This window comes from Musa acuminata, chromosome BXJ1-10 (assembly GCF_036884655.1).
Source record: "Musa acuminata AAA Group cultivar baxijiao chromosome BXJ1-10, Cavendish_Baxijiao_AAA, whole genome shotgun sequence".
Classification (NCBI taxonomy): domain Eukaryota; kingdom Viridiplantae; phylum Streptophyta; class Magnoliopsida; order Zingiberales; family Musaceae; genus Musa; species Musa acuminata.
In genome coordinates this window covers 27,660,255-27,683,967 of record NC_088336.1, presented here as the reverse complement: position 1 = coordinate 27,683,967, position 23,713 = coordinate 27,660,255, and the positions used below count along the sequence as shown (strand labels likewise).

General features: G+C 38.4%; 2 protein-coding genes across 4 annotated transcripts; one reads left to right on the top strand and one right to left on the bottom strand.

The window, feature by feature from the left end:
- Positions 1-1,132: 1,132 nt before the first annotated feature.
- On the bottom strand, positions 1,133-2,968 carry LOC135595910 (non-specific lipid transfer protein GPI-anchored 11-like). Its single transcript, XM_065087394.1, has 3 exons — positions 2,458-2,968; positions 2,322-2,354; positions 1,133-1,420 (listed from the first exon to the last, which is right to left on the bottom strand). The coding sequence occupies exons 1-3, from the start codon at positions 2,804-2,806 to the stop codon at positions 1,233-1,235; spliced, it is 570 nt and encodes a 189-aa protein (XP_064943466.1). The 5' UTR covers positions 2,807-2,968; the 3' UTR covers positions 1,133-1,232.
- Positions 2,969-6,688: 3,720 nt separating this feature from the next.
- Positions 6,689-23,609, top strand: LOC135595907 (acetyl-CoA carboxylase 1-like). Of its 3 annotated transcripts, none has more exons than XM_065087389.1 (32): positions 6,689-6,977; positions 8,366-8,741; positions 8,860-9,066; positions 9,155-9,316; positions 9,894-9,986; positions 10,473-10,568; positions 10,979-11,152; positions 11,240-11,333; positions 11,431-11,618; positions 11,697-11,747; positions 12,099-12,138; positions 12,225-12,349; positions 12,428-12,544; positions 12,639-12,713; positions 12,816-12,872; positions 12,981-13,085; positions 14,750-14,836; positions 15,728-15,919; positions 16,003-16,191; positions 17,083-17,193; positions 17,313-17,402; positions 17,491-17,667; positions 17,860-17,937; positions 18,096-18,218; positions 18,322-18,591; positions 18,689-19,044; positions 19,131-19,368; positions 19,458-19,810; positions 19,988-20,195; positions 20,424-20,603; positions 20,715-22,871; positions 23,176-23,609. In XM_065087389.1, the coding sequence occupies exons 2-32, from the start codon at positions 8,394-8,396 to the stop codon at positions 23,230-23,232; spliced, it is 6,798 nt and encodes a 2,265-aa protein (XP_064943461.1). In that variant the 5' UTR covers positions 6,689-6,977; positions 8,366-8,393; the 3' UTR covers positions 23,233-23,609. The 3 variants fall into 3 exon arrangements, with proteins under 3 accessions (XP_064943461.1, XP_064943462.1, XP_064943460.1); XM_065087390.1 differs by lacking the exon at positions 6,689-6,977 and adding an exon at positions 6,994-7,012; XM_065087388.1 differs by lacking the exon at positions 6,689-6,977 and adding an exon at positions 7,106-7,241.
- The last annotated feature ends 104 nt before the right edge of the window (positions 23,610-23,713 follow it).

The window sequence follows — 23,713 nt, the reverse complement described above, 5'->3', positions numbered from 1 at the left end:
ACCGTGTCTTGCCTTTCCACACGTTGCATCATACGGGCCATGGACCGGATTTCCCTTCCTCACATGTAATAGCACGACTCTTAACGCATCGTAAGCTGCAGTGATCCAAGACAATTGAGAAGTCATGATAAGTCAATAAAAGGGTTGACTTATGCCGCAAGCTCAGGTCTTAATCCGCCATTGATGAGGAGGGTACCGTTTCAATTCAATCATCGTTCATCTGCGTGCCATCATTTGGTTTTCGTCAACTCTCATTCGGAAACGAAGATTTCTACCCATCTTGAAGGGTACTTACTCTCTACATCGTCAACTCTTGTAGAATGGAACTTATCGACCTCGGAAGGAAACATCAATTTCGATCAATAAATTAAACGAGATCTCATTCTATCATTGCTAGACATGACCACGCACCAGTCGAGTTGTATGCGAGGGATGGGCGTGAATCTGCAAAAAGCTGGAGAGAGAGAGAGAGAAGAGAGAGAGAGGAGGCAGGCACGGGGGGAAGCACGAGGTGGCGACAGTGGTGGCCTAGCTTCTGAAGCGTCTCAAAGCCCTGCAGTGGCCTCAATGGCTGCTGCTTTGGATCCAGCGCTGCTTGTCCCACCCCAACTCTGCGTCCGCTGACGTGACCACTCCCCACGCGCACACACCCCCACCTCTTCTTCGACACAAACCACTGTTCCTCACTAAATGCTGCCGAGCCCCACTCCGACGCATTCATTTTCCTTTTTTTTTTGTTTGGTTTAAAGATATTTGAGATTTTTCCTTTTTCTCTTCGCAAATGCAAATGAACTTTTGAAATCTCACTCGTGAATGAATGCAAAAGAATATTATTTTTCTTATATTTATGAACCCATACCCTTTTTCAATTTTCCAAGGCGAGGAGTAAATGAAGGCGGGACGCGAGTCAACTATTCGGTGGTCAACGGAGTTTGTTCTGTGAATTCTCCATCCAATGGACACGTGATGTGATGTGACACGATCTGTCTCGAAAAGTCAAAGGCTACATTGTAAGTCCATCATAAATTGGCCATTGAGATTAAATCAGATGATTCTTTTAAGCCAGCTTAAGAAGACGAAGGAAAAGGAAGAACACACATGTCAACAGCAAAAGCCAAACACACCTTACCGATCACTCCAATCACTCAACCAGCTAAATCTTTTATTGAGCATAAAAGTTGTACAACTCAGAATCAACATAAAGAGCAAGATAACGAAGGATACACGAGGCACTAAAATTCCAGTCCGTGGGACACGCAGAGCAACCAGAGACTCACTGCCATGCTTCCAATCAGGAACCCCAAGGATGGAAGCTGTAGTGCTGCATTGGACTTGCCCGTGGATGATGGAGATGGGGCTCCAGTAGGCACAGAAGAAGAAGAAGAAGACGAAGAAGGTGATCCAAGTGAGGGAGTTGGAGCTGCACGCAAGATGAGAAGAATGCATTAAGCTGTGGATACTAAGAACAAGTAACCAAATTATCTGTTTAAACCAGTATATATAATGACATCAGTTTTGTTTGCCATCATAACTGGAAAATTTTCTATAATGTTTTCAATGAGACACATTTTGAGCTGTATATATAATGACATCAAGACATCATTCTTGGGAGACACTAAGTAGATTTAGTTGTAATATAGTTCATGGATAAAATGGCTAGCTCTACATAGCTAACCTTCTTTTTTGAATGCTTTTTTGTGTTGTTCTTTGTCTCTCTAGAAATCACATTTAGCTATATATCTTATGATGATAAATTCTTGACACCAGCAATGATACCTCCCAAACCCCTACAGAGAGGGTATATAATATGTGCATCTCTCTCTCTCTCTCTCTCTCTCTCTATAATGTTTGGACTTTGGAGTACTAAATGCAGTCTCTCACTTGTTTACTCTAAAACAAGGGAAGATACAGCAGGACAGTGAGTCTTCCCTGAGGGCACCGAACACTATTGCATGCCTGTAGCCATCAAAACATAATGGAGGCTTGTCCACATGATTCTGAGAGGTCAATACATTTGTCTTCTCTATCAGGGCAGGGGCAGCCAAATTAGTCACTACATGGAAGTAATGGCTCTTTTAATTCTAAAAAAATCAAGAATATGAAAAGCAGCATAATAATTATATAAGAAAGGAACATAGTCCTAAAAATGTTGGCTGTGTTGGTTTTGAATTTCTGCATTCAGAGTCAAAATCTATGAACAAGAACATTAACAGCATGATCTAAATTGCTAGATGGTGTTGATTAGTATGTTTAGGTTAAAACAAAGAAAAAGAAACATGATGAATTTTGACATGATTTGCAGAAATGGAGGAAAAAATTACCAGGAGCTGCAGCAGGAACACCAGCAATGGAAACTGCAAAACAAAAAGCCAGAAAAGGTTCAGTCAAATGTCTGCAACCTGAAAATTAAACCTTCAACAACAAGGTCTCAGAGAGAGAGAGAGAGAGAGAACAGACTGTTGCATTTGCTGAAGGGAGGGGTGGAGAGCTTGCAGGCAGATGGAAGGGTGAGGGCCTTGGTGAGGTTGACACCAAGGCTTGGTCCTTGCTTGAGAACTTCACAGAGGCAGATGACATCCTCCTTGACCACCTTCTTGAGGCCAGAGCAGCACTGCCCTTCCGGCTTGGCCACTGTGCTCCCATTCTCCACAAAGGAGAGGCAGTCAGCAAGGTCAAGCAGAGCAGAGGAGCAGTCCGGGGAGGGTGCTGGTGCAGCAACAGGAGCCCCATCACCATGCATAATGGCTGTGGTCAACCACAGGAGGAGGAGGAAGAGAACCCAAACGCCAGTCCTATCTCCAGCCATAGCTGTTAAGACTCTGGTTTGTAGCAACAGCAAGGGCTTGAGATGGTATGGAGGGAGGAGAAATTGGTGTGGGAAAATGGAGAAGTGGCAGATCAGGAGATGGGTGGAATGATTGAAGGAGATGGTGGGGGCACTTCAGTTTGAGACACAGCTTGCAGAGATTGTTGTTATTATACTTGGGAAGAATAGAATCTGGGAATGAGATAACCCAATGAATGGATGACAGTGTCAGCACATGTGGCCTGTGATGATTGATGTTCATGTACAGAGATGAGGGAACTTGGAACAAGATAGATGGATCAACTTCATTACTTCAATTATTGAAAATATAGTAGGAATCATCTATTGCAATCTGATAATAATTAGAAAATAAAACAAAATTATATATAGTAGGATTCATCAGTTGTAATTTTTAAAATAACAAAAAATAAATTTATTTATGAGTTGATCATCCTTCTTTCTCTCATTTTCTTGGTAATGACAAACTCCGATCAATATATCCGAAAAAATTATTTTAAGATCATATTGGATAAAATATTTTAAATAAATCGAGAAAGAGTTGCTTAAGATTTATTATTTTATTGAGCATAAATTATTGATAAAAAATACCTAATACTAAATTAATAATATTATACTCATCAAATTTTTACGAATCAATGTAAATCCTTATTCATTTCGATTAGAGTGTTATAACATGTGGTTATCCAAAATGAGTAATTTTCATCTTTATGTCTTTGTATTTAAATTTATCGTATGTTTGGTCTTACATAATCCAAAAACTAAATAATATACATTAAGCATTTTATAATTATGTGTTTTAATGATGTTTTTTTTGTCCCAAACAAATCAACTAAAATCAAGAGAAGTCATATGTGTGAAGAATATTAATATTCAAATACAGTAAAATTTGTAAGGACAAATGTGTTAGTGCCTTAAAAATATCCCCAAAAAAATCTAATAAGTTTCAAATACATATAACTGGACTAGGTTATCAATTTGTAATCTAATTTATCATGTATCCAAATGTCTCATACATGTATGAGCTATGCAACATTTGACATATAGATGCATGAATGATTCCCATACCAATAGAACAAACTTGGTGAGGAGGGGGGGGGGGGGGGGGGTGTGTGAAAGGGTCTCACCCTTCATTGCACCATACATATCACACCTAGCCAAATGCTAACAAAGCAAGTTGTCATTATCTGATGATACTGGCAATCACAAGTGGATGAGAAGGCCTTCCAGGACTTTGCATTCTTGAGTAAGCAACTCATACAACCCTCTCAAATGCTAATAATAATTATATGCAGCTCAATAGAGAGAGAAGCCAAACAAAAAAAAAAGCAAAACATGGAGATTTGTCTACCCTAAACCTAACACTTTCATACAATGAGAAAGATAAAGAAAGAAGAGAAGCTCAGGATCATGCTGTCCTCAGCTACCAGGCCAATGCAAACCCCTGAGGGTGTTGTCCTCATGATATGAATAGTGATAAGGTGAAGAGTGATATGATTTGTGGCATTATCATTCGATTACCAAAGTCTCCTTTCAATATATATTGTCACAGCATACAACCACTGCAGTAAATTGTTTTGTTATCTCATTTAAAATGTGAGAACATTGGAAAACAAGATTTTTACTTACAACTGGAGATCTTGTGAGGTCAGAGAAAAACAACAACAATAGCACCATCATCATCATCAAATGCCCTACTCAAACATGCTGAAGAGCACAAGAATTGCTTGCCAGTTTCATGCACATATATACACCTCCTCTTCAACTTTAAAGCTGAATCCTTGTGATCCATGGAGGTTGGCTAAAGAGGAGATCACTGACCCACAACATCAAAATCATAGAGTGTAAACTTGCATAGATGGGAAAGTGTTGATACTTGTGATTCCTCCACCAACAAGGAAATCCACAAAGACAGGGCTTCTATTTTTGTTTGCTAGCCTTCTGATAAGCTTAGAAATGTAGTAGCAACAAGGATGCATCAAACTTGCAGCTCAGATCACATAAATCAACTCAACAACACAAACTATCACAACCAAATATAGAGTGTTCATCCATTGCCATATCCAAACTATCTCAATCTCACTGTTTCTGAATTCATTTTGATGGATTGGATAAAAATAAAAATGTAAAAAACCCGACATGATATTATATTTTTAAAATAATGGAATATCTATTGTTTTATATGAATTTATTCGAAACTCAATTAAACATTATACATAATTAAAAATATGATTCTATTATTTTATCAAAAAGAAAGAAACATATTTTATCGAACAGACAGTGGATGGATGGAGCAAAATTATTTCCCACTGATAATATAATACAATCGTGCAAGAACAAGGCATAGGGAGCTTCTCAATTTAAGTCTATGAGATGGGCAGGTGGAGCAAAATTCGACAACACATGACGCAATTAATGTCCAACCTCTGCCATTATAATGAAAGTTGAGGTGTGGCAAAGACTACACTAACATAGTCAAATTGGTGTTGGTTGCAAACATCTCAAGTACAATTTATATGCGTATGTGTTGAATGTTGGTTAAAGTTATGTGTAATATGTAAAAACTAGTATGGAGATATCAAGGATGAGATTACTCTAATTTTTATATCATTTTAAGATTTAATTTAAGTATCAAAAATAAAATTTGAGATCACAATAATGTATGAAAGATTTATACAATAACAAATATATACTTTTTCTTGAGCACTTAATTTCTTGATCACATCATTTTTATTTTTATTTTTTAACCATAATAAACTTGTGGTAACCATAATTTAAAGTGCTTAACCAACTGACTGATAATATTAGAGAATTTGGTGGAGGTGAGAAAAAGACCTCAGAGGCAATCTTATCCATAGGTTTGAGACTACAACCTAAATTATCAGACTAGATTCCATTTGTCTAGGTTATAGTCCACATCAATGTGAGAATGTTTTTGGCCATGCAGTAACATTAATCATCCAACTACACCATTAATGCCTGTTGACATCCTGCTTCATATGAGTAGTTTTGTGTCATAAACAGGGCAACTAGTTGGCTCCACCTAATTTATAGATGAATGCGTATTTTATTTGATGTCATTCTTAATTTGTATGTCGTGAATATACTTTGTATTTTTATATTATTATTATTATTAGTAAATGATGAAAAGTGGATGGCTCTGGAAGACCTATATATATATATATATATAATCCATTAATACCCAGTAATTTCTTAAGAGAAAACCTAGTCAATTCTCTAAAACGATGGCTCGGGTTCGGCTGTCCACCAACAAACGGCTATCAAACGCGTCGGCGAACTAGTCATCTGCCGGTTGTCCACATCATTGGAGCCCACCTGTCTCAACCAATGGAATAAGTCAGAATTCTGAAGCGTGTCGCAACCGCCACGCGCGCGCGCGAGGACCGGACCTGGGCCCGCCGCAATTACCTTGGAGCCACGTGTCCCACCTACCCAAACCAATTCCAATAAATAGAGATCCGAAGTTCGATTTGACACCCACTTGTTTCGAGCGGAACGGACCCGATCGGTCGATCGACCGAAACACGAATCCTAAAGCGCCACTTAATGTTCACCTAACCATTAGATACGTTTTGATCGGGGTCGCGTTCACGACGAACCATTCGCGGTCCCCGGCGCTTCGCGTCCCCGTTCACGGCGAACCCTCCCGCCCCGCCTGCCTAACGATTGGACCTCGCGCTGGCTCTTTCAGCTGGGTCCCACCGTGGGAGGTAGGTGAGGCCGGTAAGCAACGAATGGGTTCACCTAACACGACCTCGAGTTCTTTCTTCCTCCTCCTCCTCCTCCTCCTACACGGAAAATAAAAAGAATGAGGGGGGGGAGTTGGTGAGCAGCACCTGCCGCCCAACGCCGGGTCAAAATTCCGCGACGGCCCAACACGCGCACGCCATCTTCCTATTCTCTGCTCACAGTGGAAGCGAGGAGTGAACGCCAAAAGGGAGAGGAGATATCCCAAGAGTGGTGAATTTTGACGGGAATTGGCGATTCGTTATTTCTATTATTGTGGTGAGTACGAAGGTCGCAGCTTTGGTCAAAACGGAGGCAGTGGATCGGAAGGTGGTAGTTGCGAGCTACTTCGCCCGCTCCTTTATATCGACCAAGACGGGGAGGGGGCAGAGGCGGAAGCGGGCAGGTATCACGTGGACTTCCCCCCTGCCCATTTAAAGCGTTAGGACCTCCCCCCTCCCCTCTCTCTCTCTATCTTTCGTCTCACCTTCTCTCCCTATTCTTCTTTCCCCTCTTTCCTCTCTCTCTCTCTCTCCTGTTCCCTCCTATTTTCCGCTTTTCTTACGGTCGTTCCGTCGAATATTTGCCGTCTCTGCGAATGCGGTCTTCGCAGTGATCTCGGTTTGCCCCCAAGAGTGGGGGATCTTGCTGCCCGGGGCCGCTCCCTGACGTGAGCTGCTCAAAATTTCCATCTTATTGTCTTTTCGTTGGAGCTCTTGGTTTTGCCTACGAGTTTCGTGATCCAAGATTCCTGCTTTCTTGGTTTACTTGCTGAAATTTATGTTCTTTCTTGTGATATGTAATCAAAGTTAATCCCTTCCTCTGTATTTGTGCATAACTTAAAGCATGAGCCTGTCGTATCCGTCTTTCTATAATTATTCGGTTCTGGATGCCGCGTGTGGTGTTCTTCTCTCGCTACCTGATCCCTTTTTTTTAGTGCTTACTTCAGTGGCTTTAATTTTTAGTAGGGGATCGATCTTCCTGGTGTCTTGGATGGCTTTTATGATGATTATTATAGACTGTTAGAAACATACAATATCTCTTGCGTTGGAGATCCGGATGGTGTTCTGAGTTGTTCTTTTCTCTAGATCATGGTGAACTACTTTCTTTTATGATCGAATGTAATATTTGGTGTCACTGAATCGTTTTCTTTGTTTCTACACGGTTGTTATAATTCAGCTACTGAGGTGCTTACTCTTTGGATTTTTTTAAGAGGCTTCGTAACTTTTTTTGGAACGCGTTGCTCTTTTGATTTATCTTTTGCCCAAACTCTGTTCTCTCATGTATGTGCTATCACAAATTGGTCCCTTTTAACTGCCTTTTTATTGAGATGAGTGTCAATAAATTGTTGTGTTCATTCGGGGGTTTTAGATTAGTGCTGACACATCGGGTATCAAATTTACTTGAAGAGATGATTTCCTTTACCAAGAATACTATGAGTTTTTTTTTATCATCTATTTTTGTTAATTTCAGTCTTTCTTATGCATTGCAATCCGTGTTAGTTTCTTCTTTTCAGTCAGTTTTACTGACTATGCAAATACTTCATATTATATTATAGTTTGGAAAATTTACAGTTTGTTCTTTGAAGCATACATCAGTAATGCAACATTTGATCGGCTATCTGAACTTGAAGAACAAGTCTGGATAAATCTAAGTTATAGTATGAACTATTTTTCAAATGCCTGATGATTTCTTTTGCACTTATGATTTTCAAGCAACTGCGATTTAAAGAATCAACAATAGCCTTTAATACAAAAATTCATCCGCTTAACACTCTATTATATGACTTTGCAGCTTGTCTGAAGCAAAAGGGGGACTGGTTATGGCGGAAACTTTGCAGATGAATGGGCTTGTAAACGGAACGTTTCAAGTCAGACATGCAGCAACGATGTCTGAAATTGATGATTTCTGCAAGTCTCTTGGTGGAAAGACTCCCATCCACAGCATATTGGTTGCAAATAATGGAATGGCAGCAGTTAAGTTCATGCGCAGTGTCAGAACATGGGCTTATGAAACATTCGGAACTGAAAAGGCCATTCTTTTGGTGGCTATGGCAACTCCAGAGGACTTAAAAATTAATGCAGAGCACATTAGAATTGCTGATCAGTTTGTCGAAGTTCCCGGCGGAACGAACAACAATAATTATGCTAATGTCCAACTCATTGTCGAGGTTGGCTTTGTTTATCTTTTGTGATTACCTATTTGAGATTACTAATTTGAATAAGAAGTAGATATTATGTGTCCTTTTTTGTCATGACAATGATGGATAACACATGAAAGCATGGCAGTTGGCAGAGATAACCCGTGTTTCTGCTGTGTGGCCTGGATGGGGTCATGCGTCCGAGAATCCTGAGCTTCCAGATGCACTGAATGCAAAGGGAATAATCTTTCTTGGGCCTCCAGCTGCACCGATGGCAGCACTAGGTGATAAAATCGGCTCTTCTTTGATTGCTCAAGCAGCAGGAGTACCAACACTACCCTGGAGTGGTTCACACGTAAGTCTTGATTACTAGTTACTTCCTATGGAGTTCATTTCTTTTCACATTGCTTATTTTTTCATTGTGAAATAAATCTGTTTTCCAGGTCACAATACCACCAGAGAGTTGTTTAGATTCAATTCCAGAGGAAATATATAGGAATGCTTGTGTATATTCAACAGAAGAAGCAGTTGCTAGCTGTCATGTGGTTGGTTACCCAGCCATGATCAAAGCATCTTGGGGTGGTGGTGGTAAAGGGATAAGGAAGGTCTGTTATCTATAAGTGCACAACAACTTAATCTTTTTCTTTTCATGATGTTAATTGGACATTTAATGAAGTATTCTGAGAAAAATACGATAAACATGATTGACCTATCTGTTGGCATTTACATGGCATCCAAGTTATTTACCCTGAAAAAGATTGAATTAAGTACATAAAGATTATTTTAATTAGAATTCTGGAGGCTTGGTGCAGTTTAAGTTTCAATTTCTTATCCTGGGAAAGAACCTACAGTGAAATGTTCTAAAGATGCAGATTATATGGTGCTAGTTTACACTTAAACTTTATTGTTTTTGCATCTTCTTGCTTCATTGCAGTTTTAAAGTTAATGTTTTCTTTAACAAGAACGAGAGAAAGAAGCTGTAAGTTTCAAATTATTTATGGTCAGATTCGTGGATCTTCTCCCACCATTTTTATCCCTTGAGGGCAAATTACTGGTGAAACTAAGAAGACTCAAATCCTCTATTCTCATTCTTATTAATATTTTTTAGGAAAGCAAGTGTTGTTCACATCTGAGGAGGATGCACTTCCTAATTTGGATCTAAATGTCACTTAATTTATGTAGGTTCATAATGATGAAGAAGTTAGAGCTCTGTTCAAACAAGTGCAAGGTGAAGTTCCGGGGTCTCCAATATTCATAATGAAGGTAGCATCACAGGTGAGATTTTGCTTGATATCTTCAATTTGACAGTCAGTGCCTGTCCACTGAGTTCTGACATAAGATGTAAATCGAGGCAACATCAAACATGGTCTTGGGTTTAATATCATTTGGGGAAGTTTTTGACACATTCTGTCTGCTACTGTGGTATGAACATGGTTTTGGTGAGATGCCAAGGGCTATCTTGACATTGTTTTGTGTAATTTGGGCTAGTGCCACCTTTCACAGACTATTTGTTTTATATCCTAGTCATGAATTTAATCTTTCTAAATTGTTTAGACCTCATAACTTATTCTATTGATACAATATAATAGATGATTGGATTTTTGGCAGTTGATATTTCAAGTTCTTTTACATGTTTAAAAAGAATAACCTTTTTATCTAGATATAATTTTCATGAGATAAAGACCTTGTTTACCTGAGATGAGAATATGCCATTCTGCTGCATTTCTAATCTTATGTGTTTGAACTTTAATCTTTTTGTAGAGCCGGCATTTAGAAGTTCAGTTACTATGTGACCAGTATGGAAATGTGGCTGCTTTGCACAGTCGAGACTGTAGTGTTCAAAGGAGACATCAAAAGGCAAGCTTTCCTTAAAGTTTATATTCAGTGTTTCTGTTTTGTGAATTTGTCAGAAACTTTTATCCATTAACATTTAATTCTATTTGCAGGACAAAAGTAGTAACTTCTGTATCTTCTCACATTCTGTTCCCCATTATTCTTTACTAGGTTCATATTATTGTTCAAAAGAGTGCGATTTGCCCATAATGGATCATTTCTTTTTAAATCATGTTAGATCTTTTAATACATTAATGGCCAACAAAATATTGATAATTATATTAGTTGTTCCAGCATTTGGGTCTTCTTTTTCTTAATAATTTTATGTTTAAACACAAAGTCTCCCTTTTCATTTTATTTCCACATTGACCTCTTCTATCGAAATCTTATGATAACTTGAAGAGTATCTTAATAGTGAACTTAATGGTCAACAGATCATTGAGGAAGGCCCGATTACAGTTGCCCCTCCCGAGACAGTAAAACTACTTGAGCAGGCTGCTAGGAGGCTTGCAAAGTGTGTAGGTTATGTTGGTGCTGCTACTGTTGAGTATCTTTACAGCATGGAAACTGGTGAATACTACTTTCTAGAGCTCAACCCGCGGCTACAGGTTTGTGCTTTCTTCTCAATCATCTGAAACTGCAGTTGATTTATCTGAATTCTTTCTCAACATTTTTTTCATTTTGTTCTTTTGTAGGTCGAACATCCTGTAACTGAGTGGATAGCTGAAGTAAACTTGCCAGCGGCTCAAGTTGCAGTAGGGATGGGAATTCCTCTTTGGCAAATTCCAGGTACATAAAACTTTATAGTAGATCTAACCGGCACACTATCAGTTGTTTTTTATGCCATTTAGTGTTTTTGTAGCATAATATGTGCTTGGGTTTCCAGAAATCAGACGCTTCTATGGAATGGATCATGGTGGAGGTTATAATGCCTGGAAGAGAACTTCTGTTCTTGCAACTCCTTTTGACTTTGATAAAGCAGAGTCTGTTTGGCCTAAAGGTCATTGCATAGCTGTTCGTGTTACTAGCGAGGATCCAGATGATGGCTTCAAGCCAACTAGTGGGAAAGTGCAGGTGAACTTTTGGAGTTTATATTTCTGTATTGTAAAGATGTATAAACAATATGCTTATTTATTGACTGGAAAAATGCAGGAATTAAGTTTTAAAAGCAAGCCTAATGTTTGGGCCTACTTCTCTGTTAAGGTATGCCCTTTAAGCAGTATTGGATTTGGTTGCATTTACCAAAGAAATGAAATAGATATTTTCTGTTAACCTGAATGAAACATTACATTGCCTATGCATCACACAAACACAGGAAATTTTTTATCTATTTTTCTTTTAGGCTGATCAACATGTCCGCTTTTGTTTTGACCTATATTGTAAACTCAAAATTTCTTCTAATTAGTATTAAAATAGTAATATCCATGTTTGGTAGCTTAGGACTTGATAGATTGTAAATGCAGACTACAGACTGTGAAGTTTTTGTTATCTTATTCTTGAAATTGTAGTTTAGTAGCTCCTTGCAATAATGTGATCATTTTACTTCATTTGCAGTCTGGAGGTGGCATTCACGAGTTCTCTGATTCTCAATTTGGTATGTCTATCAAAATGACCCAATCTTCAAGTTACTTTTGAAGTTTTTTGAAGCCCTGCTGTTTAAACTCTTTGATACTTTTGTAGGTCATGTTTTTGCATTTGGAGAGTCTAGAGCTTTGGCGATAGCTAACATGGTTCTTGGTCTGAAAGAGATCCAAATCCGGGGAGAAATCCGAACCAATGTTGATTACACCATAGATCTTTTAAACGTAAGCTATTCAGGTTTTCACATTCTCCAACGTAACCATGCAAACCCATGTTTTCATTCTCGTGCACTGCAATCTCAGGCTTCAGAATATAGAGACAACAAAATCCACACAGGTTGGCTTGATAGTAGAATTGCTATGAGGGTTAGAGCTGAAAGACCTCCTTGGTATCTTTCAGTTGTCGGAGGGGCTCTCTATGTAAGATGATGCGACTTTATTATTGCAAATTTCTGTTGTGCGTTGAGTGTAGTTTGTTTATTCAGTTCTCTTGCTCTTGTTTTCAACTTCTTAGAAAGCATCCACTAGCAGTGCAGCCATTGTTTCAGAGTATGTTGGTTATCTCGGAAAAGGTCAAATCCCACCGAAGGTATGGTGGTACCTAGATTGCACGACAGTTCTTATGACTTAGTTGCTTTTCCTTTTTTTCGATTATCAAGATAATTTATTGACCTTGCAAGTTTGGTTTCAGCACATATCACTTGTCAACTCTGATGTTACTTTGAATATAGAAGGGAGTAAATACACGGTAATATACCTTTTGCCTTGTGCCCAATATATCTTTATCTTAAATAAGCATGTAGTGGCTACTCTTATTGATGCTGCTTAATACTTGTTCTATTGGTTTATATCTTAGATTGAAATGGTAAGGGGTGGGCCTGGTAGCTACAAGCTTAGGATGAATGGTTCAGAGATTGAAGCAGAAATTCATACTTTGCGTGACGGTGGTCTTCTGATGCAGGCAAGAACTCTATTTCTTTTCCTGTATTTGCCATCATAATACACTATGGTTATTCTTTTTACCTTCTAATACACTGTATAGGCTTTTATGCTTAGTAGCATCAATGTTATGGTTCATCCATGTATGCCTGGGATCTCATGGTCTTACCATCTTACATGATGTTATTTTCTGAGAGCACTTTTTCTATCCTTTAAGAAATTTTGGGCATATAGTTACAAGGCTGCTTATCAAGTGAGAAACAAAGTGTTTTAACAAGTGGCCACGATACTTTTTCTACAATGAGATGTAGTAATGAGATACTATGATGAATGGCGCTTAGCTTCTTGGGAAATCAATTTAACTTCTGGGCTAGAAATGGTCAAGGACATGATTAATTGCTAAGACCTAGATTTGAGCATGATAACTTGTTGAATTCTTAAATATTATAATTTGCTTCATGTTCTTTCCTCTAGTGTTGGATACAGTGGATCCTTTCCAGTGGTAGTATGCATTTGACTGTATGAATTCACATGCTCGTAGTGGGAACTATGAGGTAAATTGGCTATAAATTTTGTTGAACTTTGGAACAAGTGCATTAGACTTCACATTCGGGTATTTGAGAATTCTTGCGGTAATATGTTATCCGCAGGTGTTTATTCCCCTGCTATCATTTTTCTTCAACTCTTTCAGCCTTCTGATTCTTACCACCAGGGGGTGGACTAGCAGTAAACATGCTCCAGTTTTTTATGCTAAATAAGAATCTGGCTAATTCCAGATCTGGAGATTTGACAACTAGGCTATCAGTTCCAGTTTGTAAATTTAGAAATATTTTTTTGTGTTACAGATCAAGCAAATGGTGTTTTGAATTTTTTATAGTCTTGTTAGCATATCTTGTTTATCCAACTTTCAGCATTCCCAGAAGAACTGAGCTTTTTCTCCTCACCTGCACCCTCCTTTTAATGAAGACTTATGCTTGTTTAGGGTTTTGGGTAATTGCTAATTTATGTGTATAATAAGGATAACTGACGAGCGACAGGTTGTAGAAAAATTCTTTAGCTTTTGTCCAGTGATTTAATACATAGTGGGATACAAAGTATGATGTATATAGCGACATAATATTGACCTGGATTCTGCCAATTGATGGCTTTTGCAGCTCATATTTGTCCACATCTGAGGATAAACTATCCAGTAATACTTGTTGTATTGCTGTTTGATATTTTACCATACTTTGATGACTTGAAAAACTTATTTATATTTTAAAGACTTGAACCAAGACTTTTCTATGATTTATATACAGTAACTATTAATGTTAGGTATGGATGGTTAAGCTTGAGTGATTCAGAATTTATGTCGAGATTGGTCACTATTAGCTTCAGATGAGGAAAGTTATAAGTCAGTTATTTTAATGCAGCGGTAGCAACACTAATAACAGTTCAATTTTAGGAAAGGTAACATAAGTATCAGCTGCAATCTTGTTAAAGACAATAAGTAAGATTCAACTAATACAACATGATTTCTTGCAACTTTTTAGTATAAGTGCAATATCAAAAGCAAAAGTTCTCTGCCATTCACAAGTTTTCACCTACCACTATCTGTAAACAACTACATTATTGATGGCTAAGGTCATTTTGTCAATTGATAATGGAAGTATGTCTGACTACTATATCTGAATTGAATTCTTACAGTTGGATGGAAATAGTCATGTGATTTATGCTGAAGAAGAGGCTGCTGGCACTCGCCTTCTTATTGATGGAAGGACTTGTTTGTTACAGGTACAAATAATCATACAATTCTCATTTTTGTTTCTCTGAAATGACCAAATAGAATTACAATATGCTTTATGTATGTTTACTTACCATTTATGTAAGCTGTCTTTTCTAAAACAATGGCACAATTACCAATGATCAAACTGATGTTACGAGTTTTAGAAAAGGTTTTTGATGAGCATATGAACTTTGTTTCTAGTTACAATTATCATGGTGTGTGGCTTCGAGGAGCATAGATTTCTCTAGATGCTCTAGCTTTGTATAGAAAAACTAATTGATGAACGGACTGTTTGGTTATAAAGGCAATCGTTTTGCATTAAGATTTGAGTGATTCATGGAAATTGTAGTTTTTCTTGTTTCTAATATGTCAGTCACTAGGTTTCTTGCCTTTTCTAAACAGTAAGCGTTGCTAACTCTCAATTTCTGTATTCTTCGGCTTTTACTTAGAAGTTGACTTTATTATGTTTGATCACTTTTTTCTCCGTTTTTAATGCTTTAAAATTGTGAAGTAATCCCCAACATTTTCAAAATGTCAATTTGACTGTAAAAGCCTTTCTTGTAAATGATTACATTCCGTTCTGTTCTGCACACTTAGCTTCTACTGAACCTATAACTGGTCTGTATACATTATGAAGCTCTAGAACTTCAAATTTCTTATGAGGTTAATTTTTCAAAATATAATTTTTTAATATTTTTATGTCCTATATTGATTCTCTACATATATATGTGATTGGCAAAAAGAGTGTCACAAAAGGTCTGTGTGAGCACTAGGAAGTTAGTTTCAGGTAAATTGTTAGAAATGCATAATGTTGCTTACATTTTCTCTTTCAATTAAAGAAACATGGCCCCTCAATCATCTATAAGTATTAATTATGAAATATACTCTTTTGTTATCAGAACGACCATGATCCATCAAAATTGATAGCTGAGACACCATGCAAACTGCTTCGCTTCTTGGTTTCTGATGGTGCTCATGTTGAGACTGATACACCATATGCTGAGGTTGAGGTTATGAAGATGTGCATGCCATTGCTATTGCCTGCTTCTGGAGTTATCCATTTTGTGATGTCTGAGGGCCAGGCAATGCAGGTAAATTGTCTTACGGAGACTTGCTCTTTATTTATAATTATTCTTGATCCTTCTCAAAGTGACCAACATAACTTATTGTTTAGGCTGGTGACCTCATAGCAAAGCTTGATTTGGATGATCCCTCTGCTGTGAGAAGAGCTGAACCATTTCATGGCTCATTTCCTAAATTAGGGCCTCCTACTGCAGTTTCTGGCAAAGTACACCAAAGATGTGCTGCAAGTTTGAGTTCTGCAAGAATGATTCTTGCAGGATATGAGCATAACATCAATGAAGTAAGCACTAGAAGTTTTGAAAATGTTTACTTACGTTTGGTCGTTCAATAAAGATTTCAGTATTTAAATCTGGATTCTGTTTGGTTACCTACACTTCAAGATTCTGGTCTCCATGTGCTATAGCAATTGGAGCCAGTTTTCTGTATGATGTGTTTTACCAGATGGAGCCCCAACATCAAAAGATACAATGTTGCCATTTCTGTTCATGATGAATTTGTGTTGTATGGTTTCAGAATTCAATCATAGATGACCTCAGGAAATAGAAAACACTGTCATATGCCTTATTGGTTGGGCTTAAGTTGAAGTTGAATATTTTGCCACAATCAAACTTCTGCTAGAGCCTAGAAGATATCATTTTTAACTCATCATGTTCAGTAAACACTTCCCCCATGAAAATAAAGTTTAGTTACTTAACCTTTGGCCTTTGATGATAAATTGACTTCATATAGAGCTTTAACGGTAGTGGTTGGATAGGATGGCTGTGTGACAATGTTTAGTTTGTAACTTCTTCTTGGAATATCTAATACTTGAAAAAGGATTCATGTTTTGTGGACAATGTAGTGACATTTAAAGCTTGGTCTTTGTGTTATTATCATTGTCATTAGTGTTCTTGTTTGTGTTTTTGACAATGAAATATGCAAGAGGAATATTATTGATGGCATGACAGTCATCTTTTCGTTTGTTTTACTTTTTCATTGCCAGTACTATGCTGTTTTATAAGTTATAATTTTTTCCTATGATTTTATTGCACACATATCTTGATCTCGTCTTTTGCTATTTCTCATATTCTTTTGTCTTGATATGGTGTACCATTTCATCCTATCTAACATAGTTTCAGGTTGCTAAGGTACTGCAGTCTTTTTTTTACCTAATTACTGAAATACTTGTCAGGTTGTTCAAGACCTTCTTCACTGTCTTGACAGTCCAGAGCTCCCTTTCCTACAATGGCAGGAAAGCATGTCTGTATTGGCAACTCGTCTACCAAAAGATCTTAGAAATGAGGTTTGTAGTTAATTGATGTGCAAAATTTGTAAATTTTCTTCCTTTTGTTTATTGTCTTCCTGATTTTCAAGACTATCTGCATGTTGCATTGTGGTAATATTTGTATACTTCCAATATAGTTGGACACAAAATATAAGGAGCATGAAGCAATATCAACTTTTCAGAAAAATTTGGACTTCCCTGCCAAGTTACTAAAGGGAGTTCTTGAGGTCAGGAGTCCTAATCAAAATTTTCAGTAACTTCGTGTTTATTTTAAGAAAAACCTTTCATTACTGTTTTCTTGGATATTTCTTCCAGGGCCATCTCTCATCCTGCACCGAGAAAGAAAAGGCCACGCAGGAGAGGCTTGTGGAGCCTCTGATGAGTCTTGTGAAGTCATATGAGGGTGGTAGAGAAAGCCATGCTCGTGTTATAGTGCGGTCTCTGTTTGAGGAGTATCTAACTGTTGAAGAACTGTTCAGTGATAGCATTCAGGTAATGAATTGTATTTTCAGATGATAATTTTTTTATTACGTTAATTATTCATGAAGCCACCATCAACATGACACTTCTATATTAAACTCATATATGCTGTAGCTAGCTTTCGAAGTAGCTGGCTGTCCATTGATTAGGATCTTAATGGTAACTTTTTCTCATGGTTATCATTCAATTCTTTGGTTTATACAGGCTGATGTCATAGAACGTCTCCGGCTTCAACATAAGAAGGATCTCCTGAAGATCGTAGACATAGTATTGTCTCATCAGGTATGATTGGAAACACTGTTCCATAACATACTACTTGCTGGCCTAATAAGGGTCTGATTTTGTCTGAGTCCTGTATCTTGATAAAAAGAGAAATAAACATCAATTATTGGTATTTTGCAATGATGATGTGATGATATGCTATATCTGCTGCATTGAAGGGTGTCAGGAGTAAAAACAAGCTGATACTACGACTCATGGAAGCAATGGTTTACCCTAACCCTGCTGCCTACCATGATCTACTGATTCGTTTCTCTGCTCTTAACCATACAACATACTCTGAGGTCTGTATTCTCTATATATCTTACATGTTGAAGAATTTAACTATTCAGTTTGAAAGGTCCTTTTCCCTAATTCGTGTCTTCATATAATTTTTAATCGCTGCAGTTGGCACTGAAAGCGAGTCAACTTCTTGAGCAAACTAAGTTGAGTGAATTACGTACGAGCATTGCCAGAAGCCTCTCTGAACTGGAAATGTTTACTGAAGAAGGAGAACGCCTATCTACCCCCAGGAGGAAGAGTGCTATTAATGAGAGGATGGAGGATCTGGTTGGTACTCCATTAGCTGTTGAGGATGCCCTTATAGCTTTCTTCGATCATAGTGATCCCACCCTTCAGAGGAGGGTCGTGGAAACATATATTCGTAGATTGTATCAGGTAATGTTGAACTAGTTGGCGAACAAATACTTGGTTACTTAGAATAATTACAGATAAACTCTTAATCCTGAATTTGACTAGAAGACTCTTTTTCCAGCCCTACCTCATAAAGGAAAGTGTTCGCATGCAATGGCACCGATCGGGTCTGATAGCCTCCTGGGAATTTTCTCAAGAACACATTGAGAAGAAAAATAAGTCTCAAGATCCATCAAATTGTTTGTCATCAGTAGAGAAACACTGTGAAAAGAGATGGGGGGCAATGGTTATTATTAAATCTCTTCAGCTTCTGCCAGCAGCAATTAACACTGCTTTGAAAGAGACCACTCAATGCATGAATTCTGATATTGATCATGAAATAATCCCAAATGGGCTTCCTGGGTGTTCTGGTAAAGGCAATATGCTTCATGTTGCTTTAGTTGGCATTAATAACCAAATGAGTACTCTTCAGGATAGGTTAGCTTCTCTGCAAGATCAAAATACCAAATAGTAATTAACTTGAGCTTATCCGTTGACAGTTATGTTACTAATACATTTTGCAGTGGCGATGAGGACCAGGCCCAGGAGAGGATAAATAAACTGGCAAAGATTTTGAAGGAGAATACTTTAAGCTCTGATCTTCAAGATGCAGATGTCAGGGTCATTAGCTGCATCATACAGAGAGATGAAGGACGAGTACCGATGCGCCACTCCTTCCACTGGTCAGCTGAAAAGATGTATTATGAAGAAGAACCTTTACTTCGTCACCTGGAACCTCCTCTCTCTACATTTCTTGAATTGGTTTGTGATGGCTATATTCTCAAGTGATGTTTATGATTTTTTTCAACTTTGTTATTGACCTTAACTTGCTCCTTGTTCATACATTTTAGGAAAAGCTGAAAGGCTACAGAAACTTACAATATACCTCTTCAAGGGATCGCCAGTGGCGTCTGTACACTACTTTAGATAGCAAGGCTGTTATCCGGCGGATGTTTCTCCGGACACTTCTCAGACAACCAAGCACAATTAATGGCTTTGCATCAAGTCAAGTTCTTGACACAGAAATAAGCCGTGCCCAACCTTCTTTGTCCTTTACATCTATAAGTATACTGAGGTCATTAATGGCAGCTTTAGAAGAGTTGGAATTACATGTCCACAACACAACCACCAGGTCTGATCATTCTCACATGTATATTTGTATATTGCGGGAGCAACAACTTCATGATCTTTTACCACCTTCAAGGTTAGTTCTACATATAGTTATTCTCCATTTCCCTTTTTATTATTTTTTTCACTGTGAGTAGTTTTGCAATAACTTTTCCATATTTTTCTGTTTCTTGTTGGATTCTTAGTGAAGTTTGATCCGACATAGAAGTAATCTTTAGCAACATCAGATAAACATTTTTTTTAAATTATCCAGGATATTGGCCCTAGATTCTTGTCAAGATGAAACCACTATTTGTCTAATATTAAAGGAAATGGCTCTTAAGATTCATGAATTGGTTGGTGTTCGTATGCACCGTCTGGCTGTCTGTGAGTGGGAAGTGAAGCTATGGCTGAATTCTGATGGACTAGCTGCATGGAGAATTGTGGTGACCAATGTTACTGGTCATACTTGCACCGTTCATGTAAGTATACTATATCAAAGCTAACAGACGTCATTTGATAGGGAAATATAATCTATAGTTGCAAATCATGAAAAATAGTTTGTAGTTGTTAATATATTTCAATCATGCAACCTATGGAATTAATATAATTTCGTAATGTTTGTATATACTGAGTAGTTTCAGCTGTATTCTTGTTTAGAAATTTTCAGTTCAATTTGAAAATTTACAGATCATTTCATATTATTCTAGATCTATCGAGAAGTGGAGAATATCAATTCACATGAAATGGTTTACCATTCTATCACCCCTGCGAATGGTCCCCTCCATGGTGTCCCATTGAATGCTCAGTATTCGCCACTGGGGTTCATCGATCAAAAACGTTTAGTGGCTAGGAAAAACAACACAACATACTGCTACGACTTTCCCCTGGTAAAATTCCCATTCCTTTATATATCAAAATAGAACAGTTTTTTGTATCATCAGATATGTTACGGTTAGCTCTCCGCTATATAATTTTAAGGATATCTAACATCCATACAGGCATTTGAGACTGCACTTCGACGGTCATGGGCTTCTTATGCCTCTATTGATGCTAGAGTGAATGACAATAAAGATCTCATCAAATTTACAGAACTGGTGTTCGCCGAGAAGTTTGGAGCTTGGGGCACTCCGCTAGTCCCTGCTAGCCGGTCCTCTGGTCTCAATGACATTGGCATGATAGCCTGGTTGATGGAGATGTCCACTCCAGAATTCCCTGATGGGAGAAAGATTATAGTTGTGGCAAATGATGTTACCTTCAAAGTTGGTTCATTTGGTCCAAGAGAAGATGCATTCTTCCATGCAGTAACTAATTTGGCTTGTGATAAGAAGCTCCCTTTGATCTATCTGGCAGCAAATTCTGGTGCTCGGATTGGAGCAGCTGAAGAAGTGAAATCTTGCTTTAAGGTTGGTTGGTCTGATGAGTCGAGCCCAGAACGTGGTTTTCACTACATCTATCTGACTCCAGAAGACTATCAACGTATTGGTTCCTCTGTTATTGCTCATGAACTGAAACTGGAAAATGGTGAGATCAGATGGGTCATAGATACGATAGTGGGAAAAGCGGATGACTTGGGAGTTGAGAACCTATCAGGAAGTGGTGCTATTGCTGGTGTTTATTCGAAGGCATATAATGAGATATTCACTCTTACCTATGTGACTGGACGAACCGTTGGTATCGGAGCATATCTTGCTCGGCTTGGCATGAGGTGCATTCAGCGTCTTGATCAGCCTATAATTCTCACTGGATTTTCTACTTTGAACAAACTTCTCGGGCGTGAAGTATACAGTTCTCACATGCAACTGGGTGGCCCAAAGATCATGGCCACAAATGGGGTTGTTCATCTGACTGTATCAGATGATCTCGAGGGCATTTCAGCCATTTTGAGATGGCTTAGCTATGTTCCTCCTTACATAGGTGGCCCACTTCCCATATTGAGATCCCTGGATCCACCGGAGAGGCTTGTCGAATATTTCCCTGAGAATTCTTGTGATCCACGTGCTGCTATTTGTGGAAGTAATGGAAACAATGGCAAGTGGTTAGGAGGCATATTCGACAAAGACAGCTTTATAGAGACGCTGGAAGGTTGGGCGAAAACTGTGGTCACGGGAAGAGCAAAGCTTGGCGGAATTCCTGTAGGGGTCATAGCTGTTGAGACACAGACGGTGATGCAAATTATCCCTGCAGACCCTGGTCAGCTTGATTCCCATGAACGTGTCGTCCCACAAGCAGGACAAGTTTGGTTCCCTGACTCTGCAACTAAAACAGCCCAGGCTCTCTTAGACTTTAATCGCGAAGAACTTCCACTTTTTATCCTTGCCAACTGGAGAGGGTTTTCTGGTGGGCAGAGAGACCTATTTGAAGGGATACTCCAGGCAGGGTCTACGATTGTTGAGAACTTGAGGACATACAAACAACCTGTATTTGTGTACATTCCCATGACCGGAGAGCTTCGTGGGGGTGCATGGGTTGTCGTGGACAGCAAGATTAATCCAGAGCACATTGAGATGTATGCTGAACGGACTGCCAAGGGCAATGTGCTTGAGCCTGAAGGAATGATTGAAATCAAATTCAGGACAAAAGACCTCATCGAATGCATGGGTAGGCTTGACCATGAGATTATCAGTTTGAAAGCAAAGCTTCAGGACATCAAGGCTGGCATAGTCTCTGGTGATGCAGAAGCACTTCGAAAGAGCATAATGACTCGGGAGAAGAAGCTGTTACCTGTCTACACTCAAATAGCCACACAGTTCGCCGACTTGCATGACACTTCCCTCAGGATGGCTGCTAAGGGGGTGATCAAGAAAGTTGTGGATTGGGAGGAATCTCGTTCTTTCTTCTACAAAAGGCTACACAGGAGAGTCTCAGAGGGATCACTCGTAAGAATTGTTAGAAATGCTGCTGGAGAGCAGTTGTCGAATACATCAGCTATAGAATTGCTGAAGAAATGGTTTCTGGCTTCTGAGCAAGCTGGAGCAGTGAGTGCTGTGTGGGAGGACGACGATGCTTTCTTTTCCTGGAGAGATGATTCTAGAAACTATGAGAAGTATCTTGAGGAGTTGAGGTTTCAAAAAGTATTTAAACAACTCATGGAACTCGGTGAATCGCCTTCCGATTTGCAAGTTTTGCCTCAATGTCTTTCTACTGTTCTTAGCAAGGTATGGCACTTTTCATCTTTTATTTTGTGTTTGAGGTTATTCTCTTCAAAACTCACCTTCAATTTTCCCAAATTTCAAAAAGAAATCTAATCATCTGAAAGTTCTGTTAAAACTTTTCATACCCAAATCTAAGTTGGATCAATTGCTCGAGTTATTCCTAGACTTTGCATCGGTTAAACTGTTTAATAATTATTTGTCGTCCCATCCTAAAACTCTGACCTTGCCAAAATGATCTCCGATCCAAATCTTGGATCTTTTTTACTGTGATCTCAGTGCACAATTCGATTGTTTAAATTTGATGCAGATGGATTCAGCCAGCAGAGCGCATCTGGTTGAAGATATCAAAAAAGTTCTCGACTGATTATTATATTTAGTGTTCTTGCTGGAGTAAATAGCAATTAACTCCAACAGCGCCGACCCCAACTGAAAGAACCATCTACCATCTTTGAGAGAAAACAATGTTGAAATTTTCCGAGATCAAGATTCTTCTGCTTCTGGGCATCGACAGTGCGACTGCTGGTTTTTTCTTCCCACTATAAGTGTATTTTTTTTTTCCACTATAAGTGTATATATGGTGGATGTAGGTCTGGTGATAGAACTGTACTAAATCTCTACATAGATTTAGTGAGGTAGAATGATTAAGGAATAATGTTTGTTTTTATCGCTTATTATCCAGTAATGTCAGATTTCTGAAGACATGGATCTCAGTAATAAAGAAAACTAGAATCTTCCAAGCAACTCTTTATGTTGTTGTTGCCGCTTACTGATGGAAATTATGTGTGAGCTTGGTGCAATTTTAAAGAACCAGTTTGGTTACAATAGCAAGATTCAGATTACATGAC